Source organism: Aquarana catesbeiana, linkage group LG01, assembly GCF_042186555.1.
Source record: "Aquarana catesbeiana isolate 2022-GZ linkage group LG01, ASM4218655v1, whole genome shotgun sequence".
NCBI classification, from domain to species: domain Eukaryota; kingdom Metazoa; phylum Chordata; class Amphibia; order Anura; family Ranidae; genus Aquarana; species Aquarana catesbeiana.
Genome location: NC_133324.1, coordinates 391,984,884 through 391,998,645, shown reverse-complemented (window position 1 = coordinate 391,998,645; position 13,762 = coordinate 391,984,884). Strand labels below are relative to the sequence as shown.

Here is a 13,762-nt window from a genome sequence, read left to right as displayed (position 1 = left end):
ATAAAAATTGCATTAAACCACATCACGAAACAATCCTCGTTCATCTAGCTGCTATAAACTAAAAAAAGTTCCAATCTCATTAGTTGTTATGGGTTTCTGCAGCTTGCACGTCATAACTGTAATGACCATATTTTTTGTACTTTTCATTCTTGCATCTAATTTTGTACAGATGAAAATATTGGAATCAGCAGATCACCAAGATTTGATGATAGGAAGGTTTTGCATTACACAGAAGCATTTATCAATGAAGTCATGAGACATTCATCATTTCTACCATTTACAATCCCACACTGGTATGTATACATAAACATATTTCAAACACGTGTACACACTTAATGGAAAACTGTAGCAAATACTTTAATTTTCCTTTCTTGGTGCCAATCCATGGCAGCAAACATGTGTTAGTAGCTCTGCCTACTTCCACCTACAGGACTATGAAGTGTTGCAGCCCACACAACAGTCCATTCCCCATGAAGACGCTAGGAATGAACTGGGTGGGTTCAGTACACTACCATGAAATAGTGCCAGGAAGGAAAATTATGGTAAGCATTTGATACAATTTTCCTGGTGTCAACTTGGCAAATCCAATTTTATCAGGAAGTGAGGAGGCTTCAGTGTTCCTGCCAAAAACAGCTGTGGTGACGACTGCTGAGTCCATTAGTAGTGTTGAAGGAACATGCAAGAAGAGGACCAGTTGGCTGTCCCACATAAACTATATTATCAAAAGTATTGGCACGCCTGCATTTACATGCACATGAACTTTAATGCCTTCCCAGTCTTAGTCTGTAGCGTTCAATATTGAGTTGGCCCACCCTTTGCAGCTATACCAGCTTCAACCCTTCTGAGAAGGATGTCCACAAGGTTTAAGAATGTGTCAATGGGAATGTTCGACCATTCTTCCAGATGCGCATTTGTAAGGTCAGGCACTGATGTTAAAGAAAAGGCCTGGCTTGCAGTCTTCACTCTAATTCATCCCAACGGTGTTCTATTGGGTTGAGGTCAGGACTCTGTGCAGGCCAGTCAAGTTCCTCCACCCCAAACTTGCTCGTCCATGTCTTTATGGACCTTGCTTTGTGCACTGGTCCAAATCATTTGGTGGAGGGGGGATTTTGGCGTGGGGTTGTTTTTCAGGGGTTGGGCTTGGCCCCTTAGTTCCAGTGAAGGGAACTCTTATAGTAAATAAATACAGTAAATAAATGGCAAGAGGCCCAGGACATAACAGCAACATTAAGCTGCAGCTTAAAGGTGCTGCTCAAAAAGTCTTATTCCCAAAGCTGGCTTCAAATGAGGCTGAACATCCATCTGGTAGAGGGAAGTGAGGTTAGAAGCCCAGGTGGAAGTCTTGCACCAAGACTGAGAAGCAGTTATCTTAAGTGAAAAAGCTCAGGAAGCACTCCTAGGGGTTGATTTACTAAAGGCAAATAAATTGTACACTCAAATAAACTGTACATTTTGCAAGGGAATTTGCTCTAGAGCTTAGTGAATGAGGGGAAGCTCTGATGATTTCTATCATCCAATCATGTGCAAGTAAAAGTGGAAAGCCAAGTGGCTCCTGGTTCAGAAAGTTTTAATCTGAGGACAGATTCATCAATCTGAGGCTATTTGATGAGGAAAAGCATTCCTTGCTGAACTGAGTGTAGGACCACCTAGATATTCAAAATCATGAGTTGGGCCCAGCAATGATCTCTGAGGGTTCTGAACCTATCCAACTCATTGGAATATCTGAAGGCTAATGCCACCTTGCCCGATGGAGCCCACGCCAACTTTTCTCTCAACAGGAGGCCACCCAGCGACCAAAAAGCTTGAGAGGATAGGTAATCTCTTAACAATTAAAGTAAAAGAAGACTTTGCAATCCCTACTAGGCTTCTTCTGCTGGGAATGATGGGTGTTCTCACTTTCAGTAGCATCGCTGATGCTGATGTCCTGGGCTATTCTGAAGTGACATTTTCTCCTGAAAGGCATGCAATCTACTTCCTCCGTCTGAAGAAAAGAGATAGAAAATGTATTACCTAGGGCCCTCTGGCTTCTCTAAATCTTGCATTGTCTGATTAAAAAAGTGGCCTAGCAGCCAATCCAGCTTCTCCTTTTGTGCCCTTCCTTGCCAGCTGAAGTTCACCTACTCCCTGCTGAAAATCTTGCCTCTAATAGGGCTACCGACCTCAATATTATGTGAATCCACCTTCTGAACTGGAGACAGATGTAATACCATTGAGCCATGAAATCTCTTTGTGTGAGGCTTGGCAAGGAGAATTCTATTAGAGATTCTTCCACCATCTGGCAAAAGGTAGAAACTTCTCCCATGCTCTTAGCATCTATAACCCTGACTACCTCTGTAAGGCATTTCTGACATACCCTTCATCTTAATAAAGACAGGGCCCACAGCAATTACTTGCAGACGTGAATAGCACGCAGGCGAGCTTCAGTGATTGTATTCTTTTGAAAAAGAACGGCAACAATCACAGTTATCCTAGATTAAGATCTTCTGTACCTTGGATTGGATTTCGGGCACTTTTCTCGCAGTTCTGTCAGTAGGGCATACTGGGCTACTTAGCTGAGAGACACTTTTAGCACCTGAAAGCACTGTTTTAGTGTTAAAACACCTACCTGGCCTGATTAAATAATATACCATTTTGGAAATACCACAGTGCAATTTACAAAAAAAAAATAGAAAAATACAATAATATTTTTTTTTTGTTTTTTAGTACTACGAGGGACACAACATTGAATGATTACTTTCTTCCAAAAAATACATCAATATTTGTAAATATGTACCAAGTAAACCATGATCCGTAAGTAAGGTTTTATTCAATTGAAGGACTCAAAATTATATAATGTAATTGCAAATTGTTATTAAATTTACATTTCCATCCCTTCCTAACTTGGTAGAGGAACCAAAAGTATTTTTTTTCTTATGTGCAGTTTGTGTGTTTTCATCACCTTTTCCGTGAACAGCACTCTTAAAAGAGTTTCACTGGTATAGTTGCATTACAATGAAAAATACATACAGTGGAGACGGAAAGTATTCAGACCCCCTTAAATTTTTCACTCTTTGTTATATTGCAGCCATTTGCTAAAATCATTTCTTTCCTCATTAATGTACACACAGAACCCCATACTGACAGAAAAACACAGAATTGTTGACATTTTTGCAGATTTATTAAAAAAGAAAAACTGAAATATCACATGGTCCTAAGTATTCAGATCCTTTGCCCAGTATTTAGTAGAAACACTCTTTTGATCTATGAGTCTTTTTGGGAAAGATGCAACAGGTTTTTAACACCTGGATTTGGGGATCCTCTGCCATTCCTCCTTGCAGATCCTCTCCAGTTCTGTCAGGCTGGATGGTAAACGTTGGTGGACAGCCATTTTTAGGTCTCTAGAGATGCTCATTTGGGTTTAAGTCAGGGCTCTGGCTGGGCCATTCAAGAACAGTCATGGAGTTGTTGTGAAGCCACTCCTTAGTTATTTTAGCTGTATGCTTAGGGTCATTGTCTTGTTGGAAGGTAAACCTTCGGCCCAGTCTGAGGTCCTGAGCACTCTGGAGAAGGTTTTTGTCCAGGATATCCCTGATCTTGGCCGCATTCATCTTTCCCTCAATTACAACCAGTCGTCCTGTCCCTGCAGCTGAAAAACACCCCCACAGCATGATGCTGCCACCACCATGCTTCACTGTTGGGACTGTATCGGACAGGTGATGAGCAGTGCCTGGTTTTCTCCGCACATGCCGCTTAGAATTAAGGCCAAAAAGTTCTATCTTGGTCTCATCAGACCAGAGAATCTTATTTGTCACCATCTTGGAGTCCTTCAGGTGTTTTTTGCAAACTCCATGCAGGCTTTTATGTGTCTTGCACTGAGGAGAGGCTTCTGTCGGGCCACTCTGCCATAAAGCCCCGACTGGTGGAGGGCTGCAGTGATGGTTGACTTTCTACAGCCTTCTCCCATCTCCCGACTGCATCTCTGGAGCTCAGCCACAGTGATCTTTGGGTTCTTCTTTACCTCTCTCACCAAGGCTCTTCTCCCCCGATAGCTCAGTTTGGCTGGAAGGCCAGCTCTAGGAAGGGTTCTGGTCATCCCAAACGTCTTCCATTTAAAGATTTTGGAGGATTATGGATTAAGGATTATGGAGCCACTGTGCTCTTAGGAACCTTGAGTGCAGCAGAAATATTTTTGTTGATATATATGTATAAATCCGCGCTTAGGACAAACTAAGGGCTGCTGCCTATCTCTAATTAGTACCCCTAGGGGTCTAATTGCAAGAGTAAATAGATAGTAAGGAGATAGAAATGGCGCTGCCCTCTGTAATAATTAATTAATAGTGCAAATATTATAAACTATACCCTAAGTTCAGATGTCTATGACATGTAGGAACTCCATCACTAAATGCCGTATCCTCAAGATATCTCAAGATAAAATATCCCTAAGATATGAGAAAGCCGGAAAAATTGTGATATAAAATAATATAAAATAAAATAAAACACCTATGATGCAAAAGGTATTGAATTGTGCTGGGTAAATTTTGTGAAGAATACCCTACTGAAAAAATATATGGTCTACCATGTGTTGTTGTACTGACAGGAGTGAAACAAATAGTTCAATAAATCTTTACAATAAAAAAAGAAAGAAAATAGACCCCAAAGTTCAAAAGTTTGGGGACAAAATGGCGCCAGAAACCAAAAAATTTTTTTAAATTGAATAAAAAAACATCAGTGAATTAAGAGTGTCAGTGCAGTATCTATTAAACCAGTCTCAAATTATAAGTGGAATATTGAATTGGGTAGTGAATAACCCCAAGGTTCAAAAGTATTGTGACAATAAGCGCCTGCTAAGAGTAAAGTGTAAGAAACTTAATAGAGTGAGATATAGGGTAAACACTCCCTGAACATAAAATACAATGCATATAACAGTTCCAAGAATATCATGCACAAAATATAAATTCCAGTATCTTATATATCATAGCTGGTGGTGGTTCATTTCTAAAAAGTTAGTTTATATATATATATATATATATATATATATATATATATATACTCCATATAGAAAAGTTTTCAGCCAGATGGGAAAGATAAGTACAGTGTATATATTATATATTTTTCACCCTTGAGGGCATTGCATCAGTGACTTCTGTGCTTGTTATTCAAGTAGTGACTTGAAGTGCTCACCCCCCAGTGCTCCCCCACTCACCGTCTTTGAAAACGTCCTATGACGAAACGCGTAAGGCGGAGTCACGCTCACACGTCATACCCGGAAGTGGAGGCTGGAACGCAAGGTGGGACGCACGCTTACAGCTCGCTTCTGATCCCATCCTTGCATACAGCGGTGCCGGTTTCACTATTTTTCTATTAAGACTTGCTATTTTTTCTACTATGACTTGCCATAGTGGACTGTTTTAAGCTTTTGTGCAATAAATATTTGACATACTTCACGAAGGAAGCCTCCTTGTGTTTCTCTTGTCTCTGGATTTCCGGAGAGTTTAACAGACAAAGGTGGTATGGAGTAACCTGGTCATCTTGGAGCACATAGCTTACCCTGGAATAATTGTAAGGATCGCATTAATCAGAGAAACAGCAGCATAACCGGAGAGATCACCAACCACCCTAAAGCACCCACTCTATCGCTCGGTACCCCTGCAGGGGTGATTAATTCTGGTGAGTGGGGGAGCACTGAGGGGTGAGCACTTCAAGTCACTACTTGAATAACAAGCACAGAAGTCACTGATGCAATGCCCTCAAGGGTGAAAAATATATAATATATACACTGTACTTATCTTTCCCATCTGGCTGAAAACTTTTCTATATGGAGTATATATATATATATATATATATAAACTAACTTTTTAGAAATGAACCACCACCAGCTATGATATATAAGATACTGGAATTTATATTTTGTGCATGATATTCTTGGAACTGTTATATGCATTGTATTTTATGTTCAGGGAGTGTTTACCCTATATCTCACTCTATTAAGTTTCTTACACTTTACTCTTAGCAGGCGCTTATTGTCACAATACTTTTGAACCTTGGGGTTATTCACTACCCAATTCAATATTTCACTTATAATTTGAGACTGGTTTAATAGATACTGCACTGACACTCTTAATTCACTGCTGTTTTCTTATTCAATTTAAAAAATTTTTTTGGTTTCTGGCGCCATTTTGTCCCAAAACTTTTGAACTTTGGGGTCTATTTTCTTTCTTTTTTTATTGTAAAGATTATTGAACTATTTGTTTCACTCCTGTCAGTACAACAACACATGGTAGACCATATATTTTTTCAGTAGGGTATTCTTCACAAAATTTACCCAGCACAATTCAGTACCTTTTGCATCATAGGTGTTTTATTTTATTTTATATTATTTTATATCACAATTTTCCCGGCTTTCTCATATCTTAGGGATATTTTATCTTGAGACCGGGATACAGCATTTAGTGATGGAGTTCCTACATGTCATAGACATCTGAACTTAGGGTATAGTTTATAATATTAGAAATATTTTTGTAACCTTGGCCAGATCTGTGCCTTGCCACAATTCTGTCTCTGAGCTCTTCAGGCAGTTCTTTTGACCTCATGATTCTCATTTGCTCTGACATGCACTGTGAGCTGTAAGGTCTTATATAGACAGGTGTGTGGCTTTCCTAATCAAGTCCAATCAGTATAATCAAACACAGCTGGACTCAAATGAAGGTGTAGAACCATCTCAAGGATGATCAGAAGAAATGGACAGTACCTGAGTTAAATATATGAGTGTCACAGCAAAGGGTCTGAATACTTAGGACCATGTGATATTTCAGTTTTTCTTTTTTAATAAATCTGCAAAAATGTCAACAATTCTGTGTTTTTCTGTCAATATGGGGTGCTGTGTGTACATTAATGAGGAAAAAAATGAACTTAAATGATTTTAGCAAATGGCTGCAATATAACAAAGAGTGAACAATTTAAGGGGGTCTGAATACTTTCCGTCCCCACTGTATGTTTGAAAAAAACAGACTACAAGATTGGCATTGTCAGGTGGAGGAAGACAGGTAGACTTGGCATTGCATGTCTTTATAAAGTGCATGTGCTGTTTGGGAGAATAAGCTATTCTTGCATTTGTGGCCCGACAAAAGTTCAACACCTGGGTGCTGGCAGTGCAGAGCCTGTATGGTTAGCAACTGGCCTTGAAGGGGGAAGATTTCCGTAATACTTTGACATTTTACAAAACTTGTATGAAGTAAGTAATTCATTTGTTCTTAAACTATGGTCTACAGGCATGGTTACAACCCTTTACCTACATGTTACCAGTCTGCTGGATAGTGTGGCAAGTGCCAGGGCTGGCTTAGGGACAAAACCCCCACAACAATGCTGCCCCTGCTGTCAGAGTGGCAACTGATACCAGTGCTCTAGTACCCAGCAATGTTCCTTAGCCGATACTGTCATCTCTTGCATCTCAATATCTAAATTGTTTCAGCTGGTTTGTCATCCAGCCAGTAGAGAAGCAGAGCCTGGACATAGAGAATATAGAAAGGAAAGAGCTTCTACTATTCCTCCCATTGACACCAATAACAGGACACTATTGTTTCTACTGACACCAACAATGGGGCACGTTTCCTCCTCCCACAGACAGTAACAATGGGCACTTCACTGACACCAATGATGTGACATTGTTCATTCTCTCACTGATACATTTTCTGCTCATTGACCACTGATACCAGGACATTTTTTTAGTCCCACTGACCACCAACACCAGGACGTTTTTTACTCCCACTGACCACCAACAACAGAACGTTTTTTAAACCCACTGACCACCAACACCAGAACATCTTTTACACTCACTGACTTGAAGTTCTTGCTTTCAATTTCTGAGTTTTCGCATTACTGTTGCCACTGTCTCTCAATGTATTCTTGCAATATAAATTATTTGTTTGACTTTACAGGACAATATGGAAAGATGCTGACCATTTCATCCCAGAAAGGTTCCTTGATGAAGCTGGACATATTGATAAAAGCCTAATAGAGAAGGTGTTAATTTTTGGTATGGGAGTCAGAAAATGTGTGGGAGAGGACGTAGCTCGTAACGAAATGTTTATTATTCTCACATGTGTACTGCAACGACTCCACCTAGTGAAGGAGTCTGAACACGCTGTGGACTTAACACCGGTTTTTGGATTAACAATGAAACCAAAGCCATACAACCTCAAAACTGAAATTAGAACATGAACCATATTTTCATTTCAAAAAGTCACAATATAATTGTTCTTCTTTGGAGTGTTGGTAGAATTTTACCAATGATTATTCAGTGCTTCCTATGAGTAGTAGAGCACATTACTGAGCAGTGGATAGAAGTTTGTTTATGATTTTGGACAACTCTTTATTTCCAGTGCAGATTATACTGGTACAGGATCCCATTTTAAAGCAACTCAATTTAAAAAAAAAAATAAAAAAAGCTGCTGTCAGGCCTAAAGTGTAAGTACTTAAAGAGTAGCTCCACTTTTGATAAGAAGAAAACAAAAATGATCCCTTCTGGGTGATCTTTGTACGTTACAAGGGTTTTAACAAACTTTGTAGCTAAGTCCTACCTGTTTCTGGTCTTGAAGACTGTGCTAAAAGATGATATGGTAGTAAATGGCAGCTACTTTCCCAAGTTACTGTGTACTAGGGCAAAAAAAAAAATTTTTTTGGAGGCAAAAAGGACTTTTACGGAACCACCATAAGCATTAAAATGATTTTTTTTTAAATATTTTTATTACAAAAGTATATAAAAAGACATACAGAATTGTCATATCTCAGAAAAGGACATTCTAATAGTACTTTCAAAAAAGCTTGGAGTAATATTATCCAGAAAACAATGCTGTCAAACACCACCAAACAGATACATTAAGCTTTATTTTACTGGCAATTCTCCAGACTTTGTTCCAGTTATCCTATATATAAAATTTCTAAATGTTTGTCTACATGTTGATTGGAGCACAGTCAGTCTGAAATCTATTGTTCTAATTTACAAAAGCATTTTTAACACTGCATGATGACCATTGATGCTTATCATGAAATTGTTTTCTTTGATCAAAAAAAGGACCAATACATTAACAGTTTGGTTCACATCTATGCAGGTTGCGGTTGATGCATTTTTTCGGCGTGTTTTGGGTTTTTGAACACACGTTTTTTATGCATTTTTAACATGTTTTTTATACATTTTGCATTTTGTTTGCTAATAGGAAAGTATGACAGTTCTGTTCATGGAGTCTGACTTTGTTGCGACTTTACACTCTGGCACTCAAGTCACATCAGAGTTACACTTTATGAACTGTCATACTTTTCTTTTAGTCCAAGAAAAAAAAAACACATCAAAAACACAACACTTGGTGCAGGTTCATTGAAGTCTATGACACAATCTGCTGCAGGCAAAAAAAACCCTGACCCTTTCCAAAAAACGCACCGGCTCAAAACACACAGATGTGAGCTAGATCCATAGAAAATTATGTTAAATGGACTTTAATGCGTTTCTGCAAAATATACTAAAGAATGCATAGGTGTAAACAAAATAAAAGAGTAATGCCGCGTACATACGAGCAGACTTTTCGACCGGACTGGTCCGACGGACCGAGTCTGGCCTACAATTCGACCGAGTGTGGGCTTCATTGGACCTGCAGTGGACTTTTTCGGTCAAAAATCTGACGGACTTTAGATTTGGAACATGTTTCAAATCTTTATGTTGGAACTCCGCCGGACCCAGTTCTGGTTGTCTGTATGCTAGTCCGATGGATGAAAACCGACGCTAGGGCAGCTATTGGCTATCAACTTCCTTATTTTAGTCCGGTCGTACGTCATCACGTATGAATCCGTCGGACTTTGGTGTGATCGTGTGTAGGCAAGTCCGTTGGGAAAGTCCGTTGGCAGTCCGCCCGAAAGTCCATCAGATAGTCCGCTCGTGTGTACGCGGCATTTCAAATCTTTACGTCGGAACTTCGCCGAACCCAGTTCCTATCGAAAAGTCCGCTCATCTGTATGCTAGTCTGACGGATGAAAATCCACGCTAGGGCAGCTATTGGCTACTTGCTATCAACTTCCTTATTTTAGTCGGGTCGTACGTCATCACGTACGAATCCGTCAGACTTTGGAGTGATCGTGTGTAGGCAAGTCTGTTCGTTGGGAAAGTCTGTTGGCAGTCCGCCGAAAGTCCGTCGGATAGTCCGTCGGACCAGTCCGCTCGTGTGTATGCGGCATAACAGATACTTATATCACTTGACTTTTTTGCCTTACTAGATATCACTAGACTGGACATCAAGCATTACTTTACAGCCTCATGCATACAGGGCTTTTTTTAAACTCTCCTAGAAGCCAACAGCGTTTTTGCAGAAAAAATGCCCGATGCTTGTAAAAGTATCTAAAGCTTTTACTAGCTTTTACAAGCATCAAGCTCTTGGGTGTTAAGTAATATAATTGCCCAGAATAAATAATTTATTCTAGCCATTGAAATTAATTAATGCTCAAGCACTTGCGTTTAGACACGTTTAGCAGCTTAGCAGCTTTTATTAGCGTCAAGCATTTTTTCTGTCCAACTCTGCTGCTCCTGGGCACAATAGTGGCTTGTTTTTCCTGCCTAAAAAGTCTCTAAAAGCTCCTGCCACTAAATGCTGCTAAAAACCTATGTGTGCATAGACACATAGGCCAACATGGATGGGCGTTTAGAGGCAGGGAAAAGAAACGCCAGACGCCCCTAGAAGCAGCTGTAAAAATGTGTGCATGAGGCCTAAATGTAGGATTGATATGTTTAGTGAAATAATGGTGCTAAACATGTATTACTTTTTTACTTTTTTTTTTTTAAACTATGATTAATGTATTAACAAATTATGCTGCCTGCCAATAAAATACAGTATTGTTACTGAGACCAGACAGAGGGAGTTAATTGTATAATAATTTGTAACTTTACTTTGAGATACTTTTAGTATTAATGTCTAATGTATAAATAGTAGGCTTTTTAGTGTTCGTTTTACCCATAGCCTGATTAGCTCATTTCTAAAAAGAAATATGACCCCGTGCTTTTGGTAAAACCTTTGCCAAAGTCAAGATGGGCTCTGAGAGACACCAATGCAAAACGATGGAAAATTTTACTTTGTACCTTCAAGATAAAAGAGTTCATTAGAGAAAATACATTTGATTTCTTTTCCTTTGCTTTCGTCTTACTTAACATTTCTTTATGATTGCTATGTACAGTACAATTCCACTGTACATAGTACAATTTAATTTCTCAATGAGAACTACTTTAGAAACCAAAACACAGCAAATTATGTATTTATCTTACTGACAGAAATCAATTATGATACAATTACCTTACTGAGGGTAATTTCTCCTGTTCTGTATAATTTATCACATTTAATATAAGTGTGTTGTGAAGATTTCATAGTAAATAAAAACATAGGAAATACCTCTGGGAGTGTTTTATTCATGTACTTTTTAGAATGGATAATTTTTCATTCCATGAAACCCTTTTCTAACGTAGGACAAATAACTCCCATTCTTAAATTAATGTGTCCTTTCGTTCCTACTGCTTTTATCGCATCATGTACTTGGTCAAAATTAATGCGGAACTTCAGTAATTTTTTCATCTTTACATCTATTAAATCTTCTGCTTTTGTTGCTTTAACTTTGGATAGTAAAACTTTTTTCTACCATTAAATACCTTATACAGCCCACTTCCTGTTTCTTGTCTGGTAAAAAGCCTAGGTTTATGACATCATGCACAACTCTCTCTTTTCACTCTCATGAGAGTTTGCCAGGAAGGGAGGGGGTGAGTCATAAGAGGGCCAATTAGAACTGCAGAGCTGGCAGTGTGCCTCTGTGTGTCGGTGTAAATCCAGGAAGTGAACAGGCAGCAGCTTCAGCTGCCCAGAGTTAAAATGGATGCTGCCAGACTTAGTGAAGGGAGATTTCTGCAGCATATTTGGCAAGTACAGAATCACAGTATATAAAATAATATGCAAAGTGGTTGGAGGGAAGCTTCAGAATGGCAAAGATGTTTTTTATTACAAATTATGTGAGCAGACTGCAGTTCCTCTTTAAGTATAACAATTTAAATTAAGTTTAAAGGGGTTGCCAACTCACTCAGGATGTTTGTGTATATACACCATGCAACTCCCAAGTTCCAGCAAAATTGGGAATGCTGGCTCTCAGACAAGAGATGCACTATTTAACAACTTAGAACCCAAGATCCCCTCTGCTCAGTTGTGTTATGTTTGCCCTTTGAGCCTCCTTACCTGTTCATATGACCACCAATACAAAGTTTTGTTGTTATATGCTTCTATTCCAAATGTACTTGATAGCCTTTGCTACTTTTTAGATTTTCTGTGCAATTGAGACCTCCTCCATCATCTCTTGGTAGTACCAATTTCTTTCTTGCTTCCTTTTCCCCCTCCTTAATTTTTGTTTTGTTATTTTTTTTTAGATAGGACTTCATTGCCCTGGTAACTAAGATAGCATAGATCTCAATTGGACTCTTTGCTTTTAATTGCATATTTTATAGCGGTATCTCAGTTTAATGCGTAGATATTTAGACCCAATTCACTACTTTCTACCATGGTCTGGACTGAATACAATTTTTTTTGTATCTTTACACTGCCTATAATTCTGTATATATGGAAAATTCATTAAAAATTAGTTTAAAAAAAAGCGGGGGGTTGCCAACTCCTTGAAGTGAATGTTGAGAGGTGCACTGTAGTGCTGTGGCAAAAAACACTCAGAGTCCAGTTGCAAAAAAAGAACTGTATTGTTAATTTAAAGTTCAACAAAGCACAACTACCTGGTGGGAAGACAACCCGACCAGGTGCACTCATGGAATGTTACAATGAAGAGAAAGCAGTAGGCCTGGCTGGTATGTATCCAAATGGGGAGACTTCCAGGAAGGATGGCATGCCCCTGCTCTTTCCCTACTCATCTGGAACCTCTCCCTGCCACTAATTACTGTCCCTGACAGACGGGAGACCTGTCCCTACACTACCCACATGCGAAATGCACCAAGCTTGAGAGTCAAGGTCTTAATTAGACTGTGCCCAACCCAAGATGGCCCCCAGAGTCACATGGGGCCCCAGCATCCAATTGGATAGTTTCTTCAATGACCTGGGAAACCATAGAGGAACCATGTTCCTCTTGACTTCCTCTCCCTCTGCAATGCCACTGCGGTTGAGCGCCACCTGCAGTGGCGAAAGTAAACTGCACCTGCCTACAATCCTGTCACTAGAACCAGTAGTAAGTTTGAATATGTTTATATAGTGATTGATTTGTAATTATTACTACCCCATATGGGTGATTATTTTATTTGCCAACTGCAGATTTATAAGCAGAGGGAAATGAAAAAAATCCAACATTTGCCACATGGGCCACACCGTGGCTTAGTGGTTACCACTTTTGTCTGGCAGCACAAGGGTTGTAGGTTTGGATCGCAACCACAACACTACCTACATGGAGCTTACATGTTCTCCCTGTGCTTGTGTCCCATGCTTGTAGGTTAATTGGCTCCTGTCCAAATTGACCCCAGTATGTGTATGAATGTGAGTTAGGGAAATTAGATAGTCAGTATGAGGAATGTGGGTGTCAGATTCCTGCCCTCCTCGCTAACTTGCAACGAAGGACCAGCCAACCTCACACCACGCTGTCACTTACGTAACAATGCCACTTTCAGCTGCGCCCAGCACAAAGATTTTCCAGCTTGCGGGACCACAATCTAGGTGCGAGCAGCATGAGAGTGATTGTCACTGGGCTAATGACACATTTAACCCTTTAACTGCTGCCA

At 39.5% G+C, this 13,762-nt stretch overlaps 1 protein-coding gene across 1 annotated transcript in view; it reads left to right on the top strand.

Annotated features, from left to right (window-relative positions):
- LOC141147219 (cytochrome P450 1A1-like) overlaps positions 1-11,401 on the top strand; it is a 34,285-nt gene extending 22,884 nt beyond the window's left edge. Inside the window, exons 5-7 of the mRNA XM_073634384.1 lie at positions 170-293; positions 2,704-2,790; positions 7,914-11,401. Of these exons, the coding sequence (XP_073490485.1) occupies positions 170-293; positions 2,704-2,790; positions 7,914-8,196 (494 nt within the window). The 3' untranslated portion in view covers positions 8,197-11,401. The remainder of the gene's footprint in view (positions 1-169; positions 294-2,703; positions 2,791-7,913) is intronic.
- The last annotated feature ends 2,361 nt before the right edge of the window (positions 11,402-13,762 follow it).